The 24,122-nt window shown below is 47.3% G+C and overlaps 1 protein-coding gene across 1 annotated transcript in view; it reads left to right on the forward strand.

Moving 5' to 3' along the window:
* The window catches only part of TRAPPC9 (trafficking protein particle complex 9), a 727,471-nt gene that overhangs the window by 89,851 nt on the left and 613,498 nt on the right, over positions 1-24,122 (forward strand). The window contains 1 exon segment of the mRNA XM_011938129.1: positions 8,191-8,334. Coding sequence (XP_011793519.1) covers positions 8,191-8,334 — 144 coding nt within the window.

Here is a 24,122-nt window from a genome sequence, read left to right on the forward strand (position 1 = left end):
CTGAACTCTGCTCTTGACCTCTTGCACTCAGTATCATCACCAATAGCTAAGACACAAGCAAGGGATAAAATCCAAGTTCAAAATGAACTCCGCTAACAGTATGAGTCCAACCATCAGTACATCCAGCATGGACAGATGTCAAGCCCCATGTTTAAAGAAACCCTAAAAACCATGATGGGGTGCAGAACAGAGGAGACCTGGTGAGGTCATACATAAAGATGGATAAGGTGCACTCTGAGATGAGGTTTATAACAGTTTTTCTTTACTTGCCCTCCCTTTCTCTAATTTCTTTTTCCTCTGTATTCCCTGGAGGGATGGGATGGAACCTGTCTCCCCAGCCCTTGTTTCGTGATTGGCACCTTTAGATGGACCATGAGGATGTGTGAATTGAGGCTGATGACCCACTTACCTCCTGCCCCTGCAGACGCACAGACTTCCCCAGTGTCAACACCCCATACCAGGGTGGTACATTTGTTGCAATTGATGAACCTATGTTGACACATCATCGTCACCCAAAGTTCATAGTTTACATTAGGGTTCACTCTTGGTGGTGTACATTCTGTGGGTTTTGACACATGTGTAGTGACGAGTACCCACCATTACGATATCATACAGAGAAGTTTCCCTGCCCTGAAAATCCTTTGTGCTCTGTCTTCTCATCCATCCCTCCCTATTACCTTCTGGCAACCACTGACCCTTTTACTGTCTCCATGGTTTTGCCTTTCCCAGAATGTCATATAGTTGGAATCATACAATATGTAGCCTTTTCAAATTGGCTTCTTTCTCTTAGTAATATACATTTAAGTTTCCTTCATGTCTTTTCTCAGCTTGATAGCTCATTTCTTTATAGTGCTGAATAATATTCTACTATCAGAATATGTCACAGTTATTTATACATTCATCTAATGAATCTTGGTTGACAACTTGGTTGCTCGCAAGTTTTGGCAATTGTAAAGCAGCCATAAACATTTGTGTGCAAGTTTTTGTGTGGACATACGTTTTCAGCTCATTTGGGTAAATATCAAGGAGCATGGTTCCTGGATGATACGGTAAAAATATGTTTACTTTTGTAAGAACCCACCAAACTGTCTTCCACAGTGGCTGAACCATTTTGCATCCCCTTCAGCAGTGAATGAGAGTTCCTGTTGCCCCACATCCTTGCCAGCATTTGGGGTTGTCAGTGTTAGATTTTGGCCATTCTAATAGGTGTGTAGTGGTATCTCGTTGCTTTACTTTGCAATTTCCTGATGACATGTGATATTCAGCATTTTTCTTATGCTTATTTGCCATCTGGATACCTTCTTTGGTGAGATGTCTATTCAGATCTTTTGCCTCCTTTTTAATTGGGTTGTTTGTTTCCTTGCTGTTGACTTTAAGAGTTTTTTGTATGATTCGGATGACAGTCCTTTATCAGTTGTGTCTTTTGCAAATATATTTTCCCAGTCTGTGTCTTGTTTTCTCATTCTCTTGGTATGTCTTTTGCAGAGCAGAAGTTTTAAATGTTAATGCAGTCTGGCTTATCAATTCTTTCTTTGATGGGTTATACCTTGGGTGTTATATCCAAAGAGTCATTAGTATACCTAAGGTCACCAAGATTTTCTCTCATGTTAACTTCTGGGAAGTTTGTATTTTCTCATTCTGCATTTGGGTTTATGATCCGCTTTGAGTTAATTTTTGTGAAGAGTGTAAGGTCTGTGTCTAGAGTTATTTTTTTTGCTTGTGGATGTCCAGTTATTTCAGCACCATTTATTGAAAAGACTGTCTTTGCTCCATTGATTGTCTTTGCTGCTTTGGAAAAAGACCAGTTGACTATACTTGAGGTTCTATTTCTGGGCTATCTCTTCTGCTCCATTGACCTATTTGTCTGTTCTTTCACCAGTACCACACTATCTTGAGTATTATGGCTTTATAGTAAGCCTCGAAATTAGGGATATTTTTATTTATTAAAAAAATTTTATAATAGTATGATTTATATTTCTTTAAATCATTCTATTATAAAGACACATGCACACATACATTCATTGCAGGACTATTTACAATAGCAAAGACATGGTATCAACCTAAATGCCCATCAGTGATAGACTGGATAAAGAAAATGTGCTACATATACACCATGGAATACTATGCAGCCATAAAAAGAATGAGGTCATGTTCTTTGCAGGGACATGGATGAAACTGGAGGCCATTATTCATACCAAACGAATGCAGGAACAGAAAACCAAATACCACATGTTCTCACTTATAAGTGGGAGCTAAACGATGAGAACACATGGACACATAGAGGGGAATAACATACACTGGTGCCTTTTGGAGGGTGGAGGGTAGAAGGAGGGAAAGGATCAGGACAAATAACTAATGGGTACTAGGCTTAATACCTGGGTCACAAACTAATCTGTACAATAAACCCCTACGACACAAGTTTACCAGTGTAGCAAACCTTCGCTTGTACCCCTGAACTTAAAAGTCCTTATTAGATGGACTTATTGAGAGTCCTTATTAAAGGACTCTCCTTTAATGTCCTTATTAACTGTCCTTAATAAACTGTCCTTATTAGATGTTACATAAAATTGATTGTTCAGAAAAGGTGATTGTTCACATTTTCTTCGCTGTTTCTCGGTATTTTAGGTGACATACCCGGAGCAGCTGCTGTGCTGGGCTGGGTCGCCGTGCAGTTGTGGCCTGTGTGGGGTGCTGGGCCGTGCTTGCCGGCCATCTGCGGCTCACAGCTGGGGGTGCACTCAGACGAAGGGGCGCTGTTGCCTCCCACAGGGACTTTCTGGGCATGCCTTGCTAAGCCTGGTGCCTGCAGGCTGCGTTTGCCTACGGGGCGTCTCTTTCTAATCCACGCCAAGGCTAGCTGTGGCCTCGTGGTAAATGGTTTCACATGCGTAACCTCGTTTCTTACAGCCTGGTGAGTGGAGACCGCACGTTCCATGTGCCATGTGAGGGGCCAGGGCAGGCGGGCTCATTGTTACTCCTTAGGTCGCACAGCTGGTGAGAGCGCAGGATGCCATTACTGACCAGCTGTGGGACGCTGGCCGTGTCCCTGAGTCCTGTGTGCCCACTTTCTCATCCGTAAGTGAGGCCCTGGTTTACGCTAGTTTACTGGTGGAGGTTGTAAGGATTGAATTGGTCAGTCCTTGGGAGGTGCTTTGGACAGTGCTCAGCAAATGTTAGTGGCTGTTAGTCCAATGAGATCTGTGGTGAGGTCTAGTGTGCTTCCCATAGCATCCCCTGAGGCCAGCATGAACGGGGTTTGCAAGGCCTGTCCCTCCCTGGCTCCCCCAGAAGAAGTGTGTGTTGCTAGGGCAGGCCCTCCCTGGCCTTTGGTTGCGGATGAGGGCCAGGGAGGGGCCTGCCTTAGCAGCACAGTTAATTTTGGACAAAATAACTGGACAAGCCCTAAAACTTGTAGGATTTACATTTTAAAAAGCTAAGAGTGGCCAGGTGTGGTGGCTCGTGCCTGTAATCCCAGCACTTTGGGAGGTTGAGATGGGTGGATCACTTGAGGTCAGGAGTTCAAGACTAGCCTGGCCAACACAATGAAACCCTGTCTGTACTAAAAAAATACAAATTAGCCAGGTGTAGTGACTCAGGCCTGTAATCCTGGCTACTCAGGAGGCTGAGGCAGGAGAATCGCTTGAACCTGGGAGGTGGAGGGTTGCAGTGAGCCGAGAATGTACCACCGCACTCGAGCCGGGGTGACAGAGCAAGACTCCATCTCAAAAAAAAAAAAAAAAAAAAATTGCTAAGAGTTACTGGTGGAGGAGGAGAGATTAGATCCCAGAATCTCAGCAGGGGAGAGTTGGGTGTCTAAGCTCATTTAGGCTGGATTCTGGAGAAATTTGATTGGGAAGGAGTAGTGTTTAGGAAGAAGAAAGAGTTTTTAAAGCAATCACACTACTGCTTTGTAGAGTGATGAGAAAGTGTGTTTTAATAGATTTCGATGTGCACTTGTGAATGGAATCCCCATTTGCTGTGCTTTTGAGAGACTTCAGGCAAGATTTAAATTGCTTTTCAGTTCCTTTTTTTTTTTTTTTTTTTTCTTGCATCCTTTGAATATAACTCCAGGCTGGCTTCAGGGTAAAAGCAAGCCTCCTGAGCTCTATGCAAGTTGTCTTAGGAGTCGCCTTCATTTTCCTTTTTTCCTGTCCTGGGGCCAGTTATCTATAACATTTAAGACTGCATCGGTCTGAGCTCTTCTGATGCCTCTTGCCTCCTTCGGGATGCTCTTGCCTGTTCTTCCTGCCTCACTCCCAGTCATCCTCAGGTCACAGCTGGATGCCATTTCTTCAGAGAGGTCCTCAGTGGTCCTTTCAGTCTTAAGTGGAACTGTTTTATTTTTCTCTTTCATCAAACGCTGTTATTTTTCTCTTTTCATTGAATTCTCTTGTTCTTTCTTGTAACACTTCTCATGATTTGTAAGTAAATCTGAAAAATGTTTGGGGCTGGGAGCAGTGGCTGACACCTGTAATCCCAGCACTTTGGGAGGCTGAGGCAGGCGGGTCACCTGAGGTCAGGAGTTCAAGACAAGTCTGGCTAATATGGTGAAACCCCATCTCTACTAGCTGGGCATGGTGGTACACACCTGTAATCCTAGCTACTCGGGAGGCTGAGGCAGGAGAATTACTTGAACCCGGGAGGCGGAAGTTGCGGTGAACCGAGATCGTGGCATTGTACTCCAGCCTGGGCAACAAGAGTGAAACTCCGTCTCAAAAAACAAAAAAAATCTGTGTCAGGAGGAGACATTTGCCATTATTTTGTGAAAGAGGCTAGAGAAAGAAGGTGACTGGCTGAGATTAAATAATGTAAAAATGATAAATGTCAGCTGACTGTGTGTTTAACAAAACACAAAAGTCACTTTAAACCCCATCTCCACTGTGGCTCTGGACTGCTTTAAATAGCTCCCAGAGAATTTAATGGAAATCTACTAACACCCTGTACCTGTGAATAAAAGGCAAATTGTCTGTATTCTCAGGTCCTAAAATGTATTCTTTTTCTTGAAATGAACATTTGCACTAACTGGTTATAGCCAGTTGAGGTAGGAACACTGATGTGTGCTGTGTGTGTTTGCTGGCTTAAGGGGCCGCTTAGTATCATTTAAATCTTATTGGTGTTGCTGTATATGAAGATTTTTGATCATGCCTTTTGCTCAAGCCTTTTCCTGGACGAGGGATTAAATTTTGCCCAGGAACTCTTATGAAGGAAAGAGACTGCTAAGGCAGATGGATTTGCTAAAAGGCAATAGTTCATATATATAATAAACCTCCAAATTGGTGAACTTTTTGATTACAAGAGTATTGAAAATTTTATCACTGGGTCATATGCTGCAAATCTGTTTTCAGAAAAATAATTCACATTTTATAGGGAGAGCACTTTGAGCCACGTAGAAATTATGGCTTGTACACTATTTACTGTTAAGAACATTTATACTCGGTCTTACTCATGATCGCCCATGGTAGGAACTGGATCATTATCTATTTTTAAAAGAATCAGCAAAGTGATATTTGCCCAATTCCTATGTGAGAAAACCTTCTAGATATGGTAGTGTTGAGATTAGTTAAACTGGGTCTTTCTGAATTCATGGCTAGGTTAGTCATGACATTGATTTCAGCTTCATAATCTTTAAAAAAAATCTCTTCTTCATTTTGGCATTTGGTCTTGGCTTCTTTTGACAATATGGAATATTGCAGGGACTCCTCTTTCTCTCCTCTCCTGCAGTTGTATGAGAAGTACTACCATTTTATATTCCAAAAGATGTCACGAAGATAAACTACCGAGACATAAAGTAGTGTTTTCTTTATTTTTATTTTTTTAAGTGTGTGTAGGGTCAGCTCCACGGATTTCAATGAGAAGTTATGAAGAAATACTTTAAATATATACAAATTAGAGAGGATAGAATAGAATAATGAGTCCATTGCCCAGATTAAATCATTATCAAGATTTGACCACACTGGCTTTATTTTTACTTTATTTATTTTTTGTTGAAGTATTTTATAGCAGATCCCAGAAACCACATCACTGTTCTCCTTCATAGCTGTGTGCATGTCCACGACATGGGAGGGTTTCCTTTCGTCAGCTTTGCGTCTTGATCCACATGCGTGTTAAGTACCAACTGTGTTATCAGGCACCCTGCCAGGCATTAAGGCCACTCGAATGGATAAGACCAAACCTGCCTCCCAAGGAAATCAAGGATCGATGAGAGAAGCAAAAACATGAGATTACAGATCCCTTATGGTACCTGCCAGATAACTCCTATGAGCTGAACTTTGTGCAAAATACAGTGGAAATATAGAAGAGGGACTGGTCAGCTGTGCAGGGCAGGGTGCTGAGAGAAGAGGTCAGGAAGGGCTGTGAGTGGCGGAACTCTTGGAGCAGCATCTTCAAATATCAGTGGGCAAACAGAGAAAGGTTAGGATAGAAGGAAGGGCCCCTGCTATTTGCATTGGGGAGGAAGCATCCCTTCTTATTCTGCTTGCTCACCAGTCAGCATCAGCCGAGCGCCCAATCTCATGCCAGGCCCTGTCCTGGGCATGCAATAGTAAGTAACACACAGTCTTCAGGTACAGGAAGTCATACCTGAATGGGGGGATTTTGACACATAAGCAGGTAATTTTAATAAATAACCTCAACAGGGATCTGAAAAAATGGAGGACTCATTGTTAGTGAAACAGTGAACAGGATGGATCATTAATCATGTCACAGCTAGAGTCAAAGGTTGGCCTGTGTGTTAACCACATTATATTCATTGAATAATAATATTAAGAGCAACTAGCATTTATTGAGAACTTATGATAAATACACTGCTGAAGTGCTTTAAATGGGTTATTGCACTTAAACCTCACAACGTTGACTTGTACTGTGACTACTGTCTCCGCTTTACAGTTTGGTGTGGCCCCCTTCTCATCGAGGGTTCACCCCAGAGGTCACCTCCTTGCCCACCTGCCCTGGCTGATGCAGCACCACGCAGCCCCATCAGCCCTCACGATTACTGTTTGTGTTTGTCCCAGCATCCACCAGCACGCTGTTTCCCAGGGCTGAGGCCTAACTCTTCCCACAAGAGTGTTAATGCCATGAGAGCAGGCCCTTCATCTCCCTGCTCATTCTCCTGAACCTGCCCTGCACAGTGTTGTGTTCTCAGTAAATACTTGTTAACCAACCGTGGTGAGCTATTATGGACTTTCAGTGCATGGCAGTTTTGTCGGAGTTTGAAGGAACCTTTATGTGTTTTTTCATGGTCTAAGTTTTGGATCAGCTGGAGCAGTGATTAGCCAGTCTGTGTGATTGTTATCACACACGGGCTGTGTGTGTTAGCACAGGTTGGCTGGGAGCAGTGGCTCATACCTGTAATCCCAGCACTTTGGGAGGCCAAGGTGGGAGGATCGCTCTAGGCCAGGAGTTCAAGACCAGCCTGGGCAACATGGGGAGACCCTGTCTCTACAGGAAAAAAAAAAACCAAAACAACAAAACATAAAGTAAAATTAGTTGGGCATGGTAGTGTATACCTGTAGTCCCAGCTCCTCAGGGGGCTGAAATGGGAGGATTGGATTGCTTGAACCCAGGAGGTCCAGACTGCAGTAAGCTATGATTGTACCACCACATTCCAGCCTGGATGACAGAGAAAGACCCCATCTCTTAAAAAAAGAGATACTTTTCGACTGTCTGTGCATCCAGATTTCTCCATCTTTAATTCAAAGATGCCAAACTATTTTGGAGTGAACAACTATAGAGTTTAACTTTTTTTCTAATTTAGCTATCTACTTTTCTTCATTTTTCTCATATTTTAGAGAAATATTTTTGATTTAATATTCTTGGTTGTTGATAATGAAGGCCCTTCAAATATGAGTATTTTCTTGAAAAAAAGTATGTCTCTAACTCAGATATATGAAAACCAACTTTTGTTCTAAGTTTATTATTTCAAAACAGGTAATTTTTGAAATCAAATCATGTCTTTGCAGAAGAGAGAAGCTATAATGTGATACCTGTTTTTGCTGTATGAAAACCACGCCAACTTTAAAGTCCTTTTCCAGGGTCATTAAAAACAGAGGAAATATTTTTTTTGCTCTTTGAGTTTGATGGTTGAGGCATTTGTCTTCAAATTGCCAAGTTTTACAACTTAGATTAAGTGTATTTCCTGCACCCTCGAAAGTCTCCACGCACTTTTGTGATGTTTTGTAACTTCCACCACAGGCGCGCACAGAGGCTGGGCTGCGGTCCAGATGCGTTTGCTCCATGAACTGGTCTACGCCTCCCGAAGGATGGGGAACCCAGCCCTCTCTGTCAGACACCTGTCCTTCCTTCTACAGACCATGCTGGACTTCTTGTCGGATCAGGGTGAGTGAGCTCAAACCACGATTTTTTTTTTCAAGGGACTGTGAATGAGAGCACTTTAGATGCTGGTTCCTGTAAACCCTGGGCTTAGGTTTCAGTGGGTGGAAGACACTGCCGAGCTCCTCGTCGGTGAGAAGGTCCCTGCCCCATGCCTTGGCTCCCCGCTTCCACACTCACTTCTCTGGGACCCCTGTGCCACCTCCTCCCACCTTGACGCCATCCCTTCCTGCTCCTCGGCCGGCCAGCACACTCCACGGCTTTTCCCTCCGCCTCTCAGGCTTCTTCTCAGCCTCCTGTGTTGCCTCCCATTTCCTTAGCCTGCCTTTCATAAAATATAAATGTCAAAGCATAACATTTACATAGAGGAGTACACGACTCGTAGGAATGTGTCTCAGTGATCTCAGTGAATTCTCACCAAGTGGCCACCGCTGTAATCAACACCCGGACCAGAGACGGGCATGAGCAGAACCCAGGGCCCCTTGTGCCCCTTCGAGTCACTGGGTGACTCCATCCTTCCTTCCAGAACCAAAGATGAGGTTTGCGTGTGTTTGCTCTCATGGGGCCACGTGGTGTCTCTGCCCCTGTTTCAAGGTTGCCTTTCTCCCGGGCTCCTTTCTTGGCCTTCATCTTCTCTTCTTATGCTGCTCCTGGGTGCTATCTGCTTTTTGATAGCAGGAAACATGACCTGTTTTCTTTTTTTTTGAGACGGAGTCTTGCTCTGTCACCCGAGCTGGAGTGCAGTGGCCGGATCTCAGCTCACTGCAAGCTCCGCCTCCCGGGTTTACGCCATTCTCCTGCCTCAGCCTCCCGAGTAGCTGGGACTACAGGTGCCGCCACCTCGCCCGGCTAGTTTTTTGTATTTTTAGTAGAGACGGGGTTTCACCGTGTTAGCCAGGATGGTCTCGATCTCCTGACCTCGTGATCCGCCCGTCTCGGCCTCCCAAAGTGCTGGGATTACAGGCTTGAGCCACCGCGCCCGGCATGACCTGTTTTCTTACGCACTTGGGGCTCAGCCGCCCCAAACCTGCCTTCCTGCCTGTACCCCTGACCCTGGCCCAGTGTGTGGTGCTGGCTGGGTTCTCAGGCAAGTGCTGTCTGCTGTAGAGACTGATGTGTGCAGAGCGTATTGGGAGGTACTCACGGGATCAGCCCCGTGGAAGGAGAGAGACGGAGGTGAGACTGGACAGTGGGAGAAGCTGGGCTTCAGTGCTGTATCGACACAGGCCTCAGCCGCACGGGAGCTCTGCACTGCCGTGCCCTGCAGATGTGTCCCCTGTTGTTCTGAGGGGCCGGGCCTTTCTCCTCTCTCACTGACCAGCAGTTAGATGCAGGCTACCCTGGGTGATGTGGTTCTCTTCAGCAAGGAGACAAGGCTTCTGCTGACCCAGCAGGGCCTGTGCAGCTGGGAAGCTGTTGGAGAGATCTCTGGCGATGGGAGGGCCGGGACTTCCTGTCCCCGTGCCAGGCCCTGGGTGCTCACCACTCCCAGGAAAGGGTAGGGTCTCGAAGGGCTCTCTCCCATCGAGGACAGCTTCTGGGAAGGCAGCACTCTCCCCTGGGGAACGGGCTCTCCTCCCTGCAGGCCGTCTGGTTGGCTCACTACTGCCCCCTGCAGTGCTGCTCCGTCACTGCTGCTGTCCAGGCAGGGACTCCACTCCCTCACTCTCATGTCCTGGCACCTCACAAATTTCGTGCTTCTCTGTTTTCACATTTCTAAAAGCAGTACATCTTTCTCTCCAGCCCTCCACCCACTGCTTTCCCCTGGCTATTCTCTGTCTGTCTTCGAGTAGGCTCTGGCTCCAGGGTAATGTGGGGTGTACATCTCTGAGGGTAGTTGTGAGGTGCACTAATTCTGGCTGGGCGTGGTGGATCACTCCTGTTAGCACTTCGTGAGGCCCAGATGGGTGGATCACCAGAGGTCAGGAGTTTGAGACCATCCTGGCCAACATGGTGAAACCCCATGTTTACTAAAAATACAAAAATTAGCCAGGGGTGGTGGCGGGCCCCTGTAATTCCAGCTACTCAGGAGGCTGATGCAGGAGAATCACTTGAACCCAGGAGGCGGAGCTTGCAGTGAGCCAGTGTTACGCCATTGTACTCCAGCCTGGGCAACAAGAGTGAAACTCTGTCCCTCCCATCCCCGCCCAAGAAAAAAGAAACCCAGTATACACTAAGCAGCCCTCATAAAGCCCATCTTCTCGTTGCACCTGTTGAAATGTTAGCATTCTTTAAAGGAAATATTGATTTCTCTATAGTGATTTCCATGGCCATCTCTATGAGAAAGAAATTCTCCTTTTGTGAACTCCTGTGGTTCTTTGTCGCCAAGGTTCTGAAGGCACACGCCGCTTACTGTGGCCGTTTGCATCCTCGTGCGGAACAGCTGCTGTTTGCTGTTGAGGACTTCTGGTGCCCCGGGTGAATCTCTGCTCTGACCGGGGCCCCTGCGGCAGGTGTGCAGCTTCTTTTCTGCGTGTATTGGGTCGCTGTTGCTTTTGGGGCTGCATTTGAACTGCGCTTTTCTTGGTTGTACCTGCAGAGTGAGCAGGTGGCCAGCAGGGCCACTGTGGAAGCTGGCTGCATGGCCCATTTGCACTCTGGCGTTTCGGTGACGGGAGGGAGCAGCAGGCCAAGGCAGAGCTCCCAGAGCCACCTGTGTCTCCTGCTGGGGAGGCTGTGGCTCCGTGGCGGCTGGGGCAGTGGTCTGGTGTTACCTGCTGTAGTGGATTTTTGCTCTCCCCAGCCCCTGGGAGTGCTGCCCACCTCCCCCGCTCTGCTGGGATTTCTTGAGCCTCCCCGCGATCCAGCAACTCTAAGGAGGCAGAGCCTGGACTCTGTGCAGGGGTTTAGAATCTCGGGTGCCATTCCTGACCCATGGCACATCCATCTGCCCCTGTCGCCAGGACTTTGTTCTCTCCTGGTGGCAGTGTCCCCACACACCTCACCTCAGCAAGCACAGTTCCCAAGGCTGGTAAGTTGTGGTGACACGGCCCTGAGCCCTTCGCCTGAGCTGTCAGTGTCACTCCTTTGCCTGCTGCGTCTGCTGCATCTTGAACTTCTTTAGCACACACCTTCCTTCCCACAGTAGGGCCGGTGCACCTCCCCTGTCCCCACACCCTGCGCCTTCACCACGTGACTCCTCTTGGGCCTGGCCTCCTCTTGAAAGCCTTCACAAGTCTTTAGCTAGACCAGAAACTTTGGGCCTCTGCTGTCTTCCTTCCTGCACTTACCACAGTTACAATTCGGTCATCAGTTGTGTATTTAGTTGGTCCATGCTTGTCTCCCTCCGTGGGAGAACACCTCATTCTGCCTGCTCTCTACCTGGAGCTGGACCTGGCAAAGACTAGATGCCAAGCGCATGGCTGCCGAGGTGTGAGTGATGTTGTCACAGCCCTTGCCTTCATCATGATTGCTTATGGGAAAGTTGATTCTGACTTGGGTCCTCAGGCATTTTTCAAAAGCACATTCGTGGCCAGACATGGTGGCTCACTCCTGTAATCCGAGCACTTTGGGAGGGTGAGACGGGCGGATCACCTGAGGTCAGGAGTTCGAGACCAACCTGGCCAACATGGTGAAATCCCATCTCTACTAAAAATACAAAAATTAGCCAGGCGAGGTGGTGCATGCATGTAATCCCAGCTACTTGGGAGGCTGAGGCAGGAGGATCACTTGAACCCGGGAGGTGGAGATTGCAGTGAGCTGAGATCACGCCACCGCACCCCAGCCTGGGTGACAGAGTGAGACTCCATCTCAAAATTAACAAATAAAATAAAATAAAATGCACGTTCTTTTTACAATGAACACGTGTGTGTACACTGTATGTGTATGTATACGTATGCTGTGTTGTGTTTTTCTGTTGGAGTTTGTATTTCTCAAGGGCATGGGCCATATCTTCCCCTTTGGGTGCCCTGTGGTTTCCATGGACGTGGTGAGATGACTGAGCGTGTATGCAGGACCAATAACTGGAGTGATCCATTCCACTCTTCCGTGTCAGGCTGATGAACCCGACTGCCTCCACTCCAGACCTGTGAGGCCTTGTCTTGTTTTGATGACAGCACTCAGAAGTAGACTGTGTTTCCCAGCCCCACGTGCTCGCAGGTTGATGTTTGCAAACGTGTCCATGAGATGGCCGCCGGGAAGAACAGAGAGTGGATGAGCACACAGGGCTCTCTGTTAATTGCTCTGTTGCTGTGTTTCTTTTTTTATTCATAGCATCCATGCATGGTTGATGAGCATCCTTGTGCCTGGGAGTGGTAGTGGGTGTGTGCCTGCCTATCTCCCCTGCCCTTCCTGTCCAGAACACAGAGCCAGTGTCTTTCTCCAGGTGGCAAAGAAAACTTCTACAGGAAATACAGCGAGGGTTCTCGGTGATGCTTTAACCTCTGCCTTCCCCTCCTTTTTTTCTTTTTTCTTTTTTTTTTTTTTGAGACGGAGTCTTGCTCTGTAGCCCAGGCTGGAGTGCAGTGGCGCGATCTCGGCTCACTGCAAGCTCCGCCTCCCGGGTTTACGCCATTCTCCTGCCTCAGCCTCTGGAGTAGCTGGGACTACAGGCGCCCGCCACCACGTCCGGCTAATTTTTTGTATTTTTAGTAGAGACAGGGTTTCACTGTGTTAGCCAGGATGGTCTCGATCTCCTGACCTCGTGATCTGCCCACCTCGGCCTCCCAAAGTGCTGGGATTACAGGCGTGAGCCACCACGCCCGGCTCCCTCCTTTTTTTCTTATCCTGTTTATATTATTAAGCTTTGTTCACTTCTAAGCCTATCATGTGATAGTTGTACCTTTTCCTCATGTGATCTTTCAGAAAGGGTGATCTGTATGCTATATTTTTGAGTAATTAGACAGTTTGTAACAGATCACATTGGAGGCTCTTTTAATATATGTGTATAGAATAAGTAAATGTGAATTCTTATTGAAACAGCATGTTTAACCGTGGCCTGTGGTCTTCACCAGCCCTAAGTGAGGACGGAGGCTTTGAGTTGGATGTGGCTCGTCCATTAGACTCCTCGTCTCCCTCACGTGGTCACGACTGGCCATTGCTTTTATGGCCAGAGCCCTTAGTTAATTCCCCCCCATGCTGTGATCTCTCTTCGGTGTATCTTCTCTGCACTAGAATCCTGAAGACAGTTTCTTTTTCTTTCTTTTTCTCTTTTTAAGATCTACCAGAAATACTGGAGGAGAATATATGTTTAAAATCTGAGTTTGAATTAGTCATGGTAGGAAGTTTTCTCCATGGTATTTGTAGAGTGAGTTAGGAGAGATTCGTCATCTCAGTTTGGATGACTGACAAAGCTGCAACCAGACTCAGCTAGATTTCAAATCAGGCGGTTTATGGGAAAAGAGAGGAGGAGCTATGATCGTGAGGTATTTCTAAGATCAGTTGTTTTTGGTGGATTGTTAATTCCCAGTGAGAAAACAGAGAATGAAATCAGTATGCTTCCATATGGGTTGTGTTTCCATTAGACATAAATTGCGTTTGATTTTTGATGAAAAGTCAGCATAACCCTCTAGAGGTGTCAGGTGCCCCTTGTCCTGGAAAGGGGACACACACTGTGATTGATGGGGTCCTGGCTGTATGTTTTTAGGTGACAGGGAAATTTGTTTACCCATGAAATGTGGATAGTGTCTTATGGTTATTTAAAGTCATATTAATTAGTGATTTAAAGACGCTTAGTTTGAAAGGAGAAGAATTTAGGATGCTTGATACTGTTGAACAAATAACAGTCTCTTGAAAGGCCTTTATATAATGGTATTTGGCTAATTGGAGTCGTCTGAGAAAAGGACAAAAGTCAGGAGGTCTGAAAGGTTCTTTCCACTCACCTCAGCCTCTAATTACTGTAACCGCTGATCAATAATGACATCCTCCCTAGCCTCCATTTTCTCGTTTGGACAGCTGGGCTGTGCGGTGCTATGTGGCAGTTTGTTATTTTTAATGATAGATACTATAATTTATTGGACGGTCTTTTTTTTTCTGAAGAGCTCATGGTGCCATTCACAGATAACTAACATTTCTACATTTTGCTGAGTTGAAATAAAGTATGGAATAGAAGAGCAGCCAGGCATGGAAAAAACATGACCCCAGGGTTGAGGAGGGTCTTTCTAGCCTTCTTGTAATTTGTAAAACTAGACTGGTGACCTGCAACTGAAGATAGCATCAGCTGGGGACTTCTGCTCCATGTGTACTCTCCAGTATGTGCTAAAGATTGAACCTACAAGATACATTATGAGGGCAAGTATTTACACAGAAAGGCTCTGAGTTCCCCAAGACTTTGGTCATTTTTTACAAGATGAAGTACTACCTTGGATGATCTGTGGAATCTTCTTAGGAACCGTGACTGTGTTGCTTTTCTGATCGTGGTACAGGGCCATCTTTGTTGAGGCTTCCCGTGTGTGTGGCCCAGAGCTTCCATGGCATTCCAGCAGTAGATTAATGGAGCTGTCATCCTCTGAAGCCTCATGGGTTGTGCGTGCAAACCTGGTCCTGTGAACTGCACAGGAGTCTCTTAAAAGGGCAGAGGGATTCCTTCCTTTGTGAAAGGTTTAGAATGGCACATATTTGTAATTTCCAGCCTCATCTTTTCCCACTCTCACATTCACCCTGTATTTGGCCGTACTAAATTGCTGACAGTTCTCCAAATACAACAGCATTGCTATTCTGCTGCCTTTGTACATGCTGTTTCCATTACTGTTACATTGTCCAGGAATTCATCCCTGCCATGACTGCAGTGCCCCCTCTGGCAGCTTCCCATGCCCTGAACCTGCTGCTGTCAGAGCTTCCAGCATGCTAGGCTGTGGAGTTGCTGGTCTGTTTCCCCACCCAACAAGCCTCTAAGCTCCTCAGAGACACGAACTGTCATGTGTATCTGGAGCAGCACCTGGTAGCTTATAGGTCCTTAAATGCCGGCTGAATGAATGATGTCTTCTGTCTCTTTCAACCCACCTTCTGCTATGCTACCAAAGGGATATTTCTTCTAATTGGCGATTTTAAAGATCCTGCTGTGGCCTTTGATCAAGCTTTTGAGCAGTGTTTGGCAAACGGTGGCCTATGGACCACGTCTGGCCCGCTGCCTGATGTTCATCCTTGCATTGGCTGTTCCAGGATGAGTTTATAGTTACTGACACCAATTCCTGTGGAAAATAGAAAAGACTCGTGGCCTTCACATCAAATAGCTAAAAAAGGGAACAAGGGGAAAAATTAGCTAGGTAAACTGTTTCAGAGACTGAGATCAAAAGCCCCAGGTGAGCGAGTAAGGTTCAGCCATATGTTGACTCTGCTACTGTGAGTGAAGTGTGGTTTAAAAATGCATACTATATCAATGCCTACGAAAAGAAGGGGAAAAAAAGAAAAAATGCATACTATAAATATGTCATATGAATGCTACTGTGAAAAGACTGAGGAGTGACAAAAGGGGGGGTCCCATGAGATGGGAGGGGTCCAGTGGATGAACCTGTGTTAAGGATGTGCCTTATTTCACAGCATTTCTGCTGTTGGAATGACTTTACCAGGTTAGGATGGCAGGGAGTGTGATGTTCTGACGCTAGTGTACAGATGGTTTGCATTGCACATGGTTTCCTGGGCTTGGTCTTGTTGGGATCTGAAGGCTTTTGGTTTGCCTGTTCTACTGTAGTCCAGTGTCTTTCTGGAGGCCTCTGGGTGCAGGGTGTTTTCTTGAAAACCCTTCTCTGTATCTTGGTTTTTGCATCTACCTGCGGGGTTGTTCTAAGGATTGGAGGTGACACACCTGAAGTACCTAACAATGTCTGCTGCCAAGAAGTGCTTAGTAAATATCATAAGATGGCACTGTTTTCTTTCTGGGGGACCTGGACACCAGCTCCTTGGTCAGACGTTAGTGGTTCTTTTGCTCAAGGTTACCTTAAGAAGACTTGGAGAGAGAAATAGGGAACAGCAGAATCACCCCAAAGGGCTGCTGTATGTGGATGTGATTCTTTTCCAAGATGTGCTGCTGTTTTAATTTGTATTATAATATCATAACTAACCATAGCACTGCTCTGACGGGCCTGGGGAAGGGGTGAGTGGGAGGTGGAAACAGAGGAGGAGGAGCAAGGGGAAGGAAAGGATGGTGCTGCTGACAGGTGTTCTTCCAGGCAGGGAATGGTGGCCCGTGTAACCGGGGCTTCAGTGCATGCTATTTCCACCGCGTTTAATGCTCAGCCCAGTTCTAAGGTGCTGGGAAGGTGGCCTTTCCACCTCGCCATTGAAAGTGTAGATCAAGATTAGGCTGCCAGTTCCTCGTTCAGTGGAAGTAGCATAGAATCCCAGGTCTCATAGTATCCAACACGAATCTGACTTACTGTTAGATCTTGAGGTTGTTTAAGCATCTTAAACTTCCGAAACAACTGTCGCTATAAAGTGCCTCTCTCCCCATAGCTGCTGTCATGCTTTGCCTACAAGAAACGAAAGCCTTACTAAAATAAACGAAGTTTTTGAGAGCTAACTCATATGTCATACAATTTATCCATCTAAGGTATATGAGAATACTCACAGAGTTGTGCAGCCACACCACAAGTGAACTACTCATCCATGTTGTGGCATGGGGGATCCTTTAAAATGCAATGCCAAGTGAAGGAAGCCAGGCTCTGAATTCCACACACACGTTATATGATCCCAATTATTTGAAATGACCAAAATAGACTATAGGGACAGAATGGATTAGTCTTTCTTAGGACTGGGGGAATGGGGGACTTGGTAGGGGCGATGGCTAAAGTGTATGGAGTTGAGGCGGTGAAGATATTCTAGTGGTACATTGTGGTGACTGTTGCACGACTGTGGTATATCCTCAAAACCATTGAATTGCACCCTTTAATGGGCCAACTGCTATGCAAATTATATTTCAATAAAGCTGTTACAAATGTTTTTAAGAGTCTCTACAAGACCTCTCTGTTTCATTGGTTAGAACTGGATTGTGTGGTCATGCCAGCCCACTGTAAGTGTGATGGGAAGCACAGTCATCCCTGAGTATTGGCGGGGGGCGTTGGCTCCAGGCTCTCTCTTGGATACCAAAACCTAGGGATACTCAAGTCCCTGATATAAAATGGCATAGTATTTGCATATAACTTATACACATCCTCCCCCATAGTTTGTTTATTTATTGATTTTTATTTTTAGCAGAGATGCGGTCTCGCCATGTTGCTCAGGCTGGTCTCGTCCTCCTGGGCTGAAGCAGTTCTCCTGCCTCGGGCTCCGGAAGTGTTGGGGTTACAGGCGTGAGCCACCGCACCCAGCCTCCTATGTGGTCTAAGCCATCTCTAGATCACTTGTAACACTTCATATGATGTCAACGCTACCTACATAAATCATTATTCTCCTGTATTGTTTAGGGAAAGGAAAAAAAAAACTATACACGTTCAGCACAGATGCAATTTTTTTTCCCAAATATTTTCAGTCCTCGGTTGGTTAATCCATGGGCACAGTGCCACGGCTGGGAAGGGCCAAATGGATTTGGCTGTCTTTGTCTCTAAGGGCAGGCAGCGTGGGGAGCTGGAGGGGTGCGGGGAGAATGGCAGCACAGTCAGCTACCAGCGTGGGCCTGTGTCTCTTGTCCGTTGTCGCCTCTCCTTCCTTGTCCTTTACCAGGCTACCCATGCAGTTGTTCTGGCCCAGCCCTGGAATCGCCTTTTCTGCCATCCTCTACTCAATGCACCTTGGATGCGTCAAGAGGCCCAGCCAGCCTGCTTCCGCTTTCTCACCCTGACTGCCTTTGTTCTGTTTAATTTGCCATCACCTCCTCTCTGGAGCCTCCTGCCCCTCTCCCTGGCTCCACTCCGGCCTCCCGTTGCTTCATTCTCCGGACACCAGTTTAAATTGCAAATCAGATCGTATTTTTGTTGCTCCTGTAATAAAACCCAGGACTCACGGTGGCCTGCAGGTTCTGCCCCTGGCCCTGCCCTCTCTCCCACCTTGTCCCTTACTTTCTCATCTGCTCCCAGTTCCAGTTCCTTTGGCTTCCTTATTTAATGCTTACGTGCCAAGCCTTTTCCACCCCACAGCCCCACATGCCCGTTCCTGGCGATCTTGAATGGTGCGCTTCTCTATGAGGTCTCACCTCCAGTGCCGTCTTCCCCAAGAGACCGCCCTGACCCCCGGCTCTTCTGCATCGTACCCCGTGCTTTGTGTTTCCCAGTCTTAACATGAGAGGCTAGCAGACCTCATCTGCCTTGTCCTGGGATGGCCTGGAACACAGTAGGTGTGAAGAAATACCGTTAAATGGATGGACAACCTCCCTTTGATATTTACCTGCACACTGCTTTGCCACTGTCCCTGTCACATTGCGATGGCTGTTTAGGAGAAGTCGAAATGTGACTTCCCCATCTGGTTTGCTAATGGGACTTGCCTGGGGTGGTCACTGATGATTGCACCTTGCAGGTCGCTCATCTTGTCATGGGCTGCTTGTCTCTATCAAAGTCACCTTGATGGAGGGTGGAAGTGGCAGCAGACGTCGCTGAATACAGGAGACCAAAAATAATCACTGCAATTATTTTGAAAGAAGGCAAAGTTTGTTCTTTCAGAAAATGTTGTTTTCAGAGCAGAATTCAGCATCTCTGCTTCTAAACCTTAGTGGGCGTGTTTGCTGGAAAGGCACGTCTTCCTAACCAAGGCTGCCGCAGATCCCGCTGTTCCCTCAAAAGGTGCTCCTTGACTTTGTGGCAGAGGGAACCAGTTTTGTTAGATGACTGTAAAGACATTTTCCAAAAAGGAAGTTAAGGGAAGGATTACTTAGAGCGAGGCTTGGTTACTTAGAGGATGTAAATCATCTGCTGACCGTGTTGCTGAGTGAGAGTGAGGTGTCGCTGGGCAGAGGTGGCTTCTGCAGCCTGACACTCTGTGCAGCCGTTGCCGGGCTACCTGGACATGCAGCCCGTTACCCTCATCAGGTCTTCTTCACCTTCCCCAGTTCCCACCCCCATTCTTGGTGCAGTGCTATGCTTTAAGGGGCACTGCTGGAAGGGGGCAGATGTTGACTTCACCAGGCCTGGTGTCTCATTAGAATGTTGCGGAACGGCCACAAAGCCCATGGCACAGGGGCTTGTGCCCTCCTGTCCTCTCCGTGTTCCCCGCCCCCTCCTGCTGCCTCTCTTTCTCCCACCTCACTGGCTTCCCTGTGTGCAAACGTGCCGTAATTACCACAATGTGCAGCTCAGCTCAGCCAAGCCAAGCAGCCTTCCGCTCTGAAGCAGAACCTCTGCCAGGGTTGTCTGCCTTCCCTCGCGCGCCTCCTTCGGCCCCCCTGTGTGCCCTTCCCTCGCGCGTCCCCTTTAGCCCCCCTGCGTGTCCTTCCCTCACGTGCCCTCTTCAGCCCCCCCTGCTTGCCCTTCCCTCGTGTGCCCCCTTCGGCCCCCTCTGCCGGACGTCCCTCTCCTCTCCCTTGCCGAGGTCACCAGTTTCCAAAGCAGGAGTCGTTTCCTGTCCTCTTTTTCTCTCTGTCGACAGTCTCTCAGTCCAGCGCTTCCTCTCCGTGGCGCTTTTATCCTTTCCGCAGCTCCTCCTGGAGCTTCCCCACTTCTGATTCCCATGTGCTCGGCACTTGCGTCAGGACTTGGCTCTGGGTCCGCTTGTCTCTTTGCTCCCGGTGTCTGGTGATTCCCCTCAGACCATGCCTTTAGATGCCATTTACAATGTACACTTTAGCTTTCTGGCACGTTCACAGATACGTGCACCTATCACCACAGTCAGTTTTAGAACACTTTTATCACCTCCCAAGGAAGCCCCGCGCCCTTCTGCTAGCTAGAGGCACACACTGACAGTCACATATTGTTGAATGTATGAATAATACATGCTTTTCTTTTGTTCCCTTTCTTGCTTGCTTTCCAGGTTGTTTTTGGTACTATTGATAACACTGTGGTGAACATCTTTAGGCCTTTGGCTTTTTTTTTAAGCATGAGAGAGTTTTCATCAGGAGGGGCCTCCTAGGTCAGCCTTTGTGAGCATTGTGATTGCTGCTGAGACGCTGCGGTTGCGGCCACAGCAGGGCTGCTGATTCAGTGTGGGCAGGACACTGCCTTCCTCTTCTCATTTGCGTTTTCCTGGTGACTTGCAAGGTTGGATTTTTTTCTGCAGGTTTGTTTGTTGTATCTCTTTTACGTGAAGTTCTTTTCCAGTCTTCTGATTGCTTCCTCCCTCCTGCTCATTTGACTATCACTGAAACTTAGTTGGGGTTTGGTGGGGCAGATGGTGTCCTGCCATTGTGCTTTGTGATGTGAATGCAGTGGTCTGCCCACAGTCACCCAGTTATCCCGTCAGCTGTGAGTGGCAGAGCAGCAGGACCCCTGGCCTCCCAGCGCCTCAGAAAGGGGGAAACACTTGCCAGGACACCTTTGACTGACATTTTGTTTAGTTGTCATGTGAGTGAATACCCTTCTTAGAGCTGCTGGACTTGCTGATGGCAAATTCTTCTTCGCCCAGTGCTCCTGGGCCCTGGTGGTGGGGTGATGATGTATGTTTGTGTTTTTTTGAAGGAAGAGACACCCATTGAACACTGAACCTGGAACAATTTCAAAACAGCCTTTGACTAGGGGACTTAAGGAAAAGGAAGAAGTACCACATTGAAAATTATGAGAAAGCTGTAAAAATCACAGTATTCATCACAGTTCTAGAGATATACATGTACACCATTAAAGAGAAATTATTCTGACACTTGTTAAAATGGTGAGGAGGGTTTTACTTAAGACTACTACAGTAGGAGTCCACTCTATTGCAACAGCGGAGAGATTGAACTCAGCTTTGAATGCAGGGCCAAGTGGGGTTTTATAGCCAGTGGGCAGAGTGAGGGGTCAGTGGATGGAGAATTACTAAGAGGAGAGACCTTAAGTGTAGGCGATTCTTGCTAAACTTGCCTAACAGGGAGGCCCAGGGTGACTTCCCAGGATTCTTGCCGAAACTGGGCTAGGCAGGCTGAGGACAGGACTGAAGGGTGAGGCCTTGTTGGAAAGAGGACTCACAGGAGCTTGTCTGAAGTTTGGTCAAGGAAAGAGTCTTTATCAGTGCACACGTCTATACATATGCACACATAGATAGGATTTCTTGTGGGGGACCGGCCTATGCGCTGTGAGAGCTGGCTGCCCAGGCCTGTGAAGCATCGTTTTGGTGTCTGCTGCTGGATCCCAAAAGCCTCAGGCAGGCAGGTGGCTGGGAAGAGAAGGCAGATGTGAAGGGAGGGAAACAAGGGTAAGCCAGGAACTGTGGGGCTGAGCTGGACCCCAGAGGGATGGCCTGGAGCCCATGTCAGCGTCTCACCACCCCCCAGCCTGCTGCTCTGATGGTGGGGGCTCCTGGAGGAGAGGCCGGTGCCTGCCCTTTGTGGCCGTGCTAAACATGCACGCCTGGCCCAGAGCTGGAGGAGCAGAGGAGCTACAGGTGGGATGCTGCCAAGCCCACCAGTGTGGGCGTGTGTCCTGCGCTGGGCCCCGGGACTGACACTGCCCCATGCCTCTGCCTCAGATGTCACACCATGTGCTGACTCAGCTCTGCAGCGAGGGGCTGGGAAGTGTCGTTCCAACTCAGCCGAGTGGATTCAGTGGTGAAGATTTTAATTTCTGGTGTGAATCTCAAGTCCACTCTTAGGAAGCAGGAGGTAAATCCCCATCAAGAGGAAGCATTCATTTTCTTTGCATCTCTCTCTAGCATATTTGATATTTGATTGAAATTTTAACACCTGAAACAACTTTTTGTTTTGTTTTCTCTTTGGCAAGTCCGTCCTTACATGTTTAGTTAGATGGGTTAGACAGGGATACTAAAAATTCTCCTCCTCCCTCTCCCCATTTTTTATAGGAAAATATTGATCTGATATTATGTGAGGCTTGCTGAATGTGAGTGAATTGGACAGTGAAAAGCATAAGAAAAAATAAAGTAACTCCTTTAAAAATCTTGGTTTTTGCGTGTAAAATTGCGGTGTTTAAGCTGAGCATTTAATTTTAGTAGACCCTCAGGACTCCAAAGGATGTGTTTTACGGGTTCTAGGAGTACTGTTCGGACCATAAGGGACAAGGGGGAGCTGGAAAATCTGCACAGGAGCAGCAGCTCTCTTTACTGACTTTCTGCAGGTATTTGTGGATCGTCTCACTTAAGTTGGGTACTATGCACAATTGCAGCGTGAGGGGTGCACAGTTCCTTTGGGGATGGCCTGGAGAAACTGGCCGGGGAGATGGAGCAACTGGGAGAAGCCAAGTTTGGCTACTGCCTTCCACGCCGTCAACCTCCCCAGCCAATGCACTCCAGGCAGTTTCACGTGTTTCAGCTTCCTTAGGTAGAAGGCTCGGTTTCTATTTGGTGCCATCCTACCCTGGATGTCTGAGTATGGATTTGGAGGTGGCAGAGCTGGCTTTGAACACTAGGATGTGTTTGTTTCCTTAACTCTTCCAGTCCTGTAAGCCCCTTTGGGTTGTCCCCTTGCATCTGCCCCACCCCCAGGGCTGTGTCCAGCCTTCCCTGCGTCTTCAGCTGCTGCCCCTGGGTCTCCTGGGATGTCCACGGTGGCCACATCTCTATGCATCTCCATTCTGTCAGCGGCCCAGGCCCCAGGTGGTCTATCTCCAGGAGTCTCCACTTCAGTCCCATTTCCCGTCCCTCCCTACTCCCATGACCCCTTCCGTGGTAACTACAGGAACTCGGGGTCTTTTGATAGCTGACTCCCCTATTTCCTCATCCTCTTCCTCCCCAAGTGTTCCCTTAACCTTCTCATGTGGAGCGAGTGGCTCTTCAGCAGGGAGGTTTGGAAAGGTGTAGGAGTGTTTCTGGCATAACTGTGACCAGAGCCTGTCGCTAGCATTTAGTCAGAAGGGACAGGGAAGTGAAATGCAAGTGTAGCCCAGTGCCAGGCAATAAATTACCATCCCACTCACAATGCCATCCTAGCAATCCAGGGAGATGAAAACCAGCCCTTTCCTCGGCCTGCCTCCCCTGCTGTTCTCTCAAATGTGTGCTGGTTTTTCTCCTCTGCCCCCAGGACCTCAGGGCCTAGAGATGGGGCGGGCATCATTTTCCGTTGCTACTTCCAAACAGTCTTCTTCAGAACACTCCAGCTCTTTGGGAGGGTGTGCCACTAGGATTGATGGCTCCTGCCTTTCCTTGTGTTGTGGTCATTGCCAGGTGAGCTGGCTACTTCTCACTCACTGGGGGCCTCAGTCCCTGGCCTGTTGCAGGAAGTCAGAGACCCTGAGTGGAGGGACTGGCTGAAGCCATGGCAGAAGAACATAAATTGTGAAGATTTCATAACATTTATTAGTTCTCAAAATTAATACTTTTATGATTTCTTACGCCTGTCTTTACTGCAGTCTCTGAACATAAATTGTGAAGATTTCATGGACATTTATTACTTCCCCAATTAATAATTTAATAATTTCTTATGCCTGTCTTTAATCTCTTAATCCCATCATCTTCGTTAGCTGAGGATGTATGTCACCTCAGGACCCTGTGATGATTGTGTTAACTGTACAAATTGCTTGTAAAACGTGTGTTTGAACAACATGAAATCAGTGCACCCTGAAAAAGAACAGAATAACAGCGATTTTCAGGGAACAAGGAAAGGTGACCATAGGTCTGACTGCCTATGGTCTCTTCTTTCAGAGAGCCTATAGATGACTGTGTGAGTAGGAGAAATATTGCTGAATTCTTTTCCCAGCAAGGAATATTAATAATGGATAACCCTGGGGAAGGAATGCATTCCTTGGGGTAGGTCTATAGACAGCCGCTCTGGGAGTGTCTATCTTAAATGCGGTTGAGATAAGGACTGAAATACGCCCTAGTTTCCTGCAGTACCCTCAGGCTTACTGGGTTTGGGA

Source organism: Colobus angolensis, unplaced genomic scaffold (assembly GCF_000951035.1).
Source record: "Colobus angolensis palliatus isolate OR3802 unplaced genomic scaffold, Cang.pa_1.0 Scaffold17, whole genome shotgun sequence".
Taxonomy (NCBI): Eukaryota; Metazoa; Chordata; class Mammalia; order Primates; family Cercopithecidae; genus Colobus; species Colobus angolensis.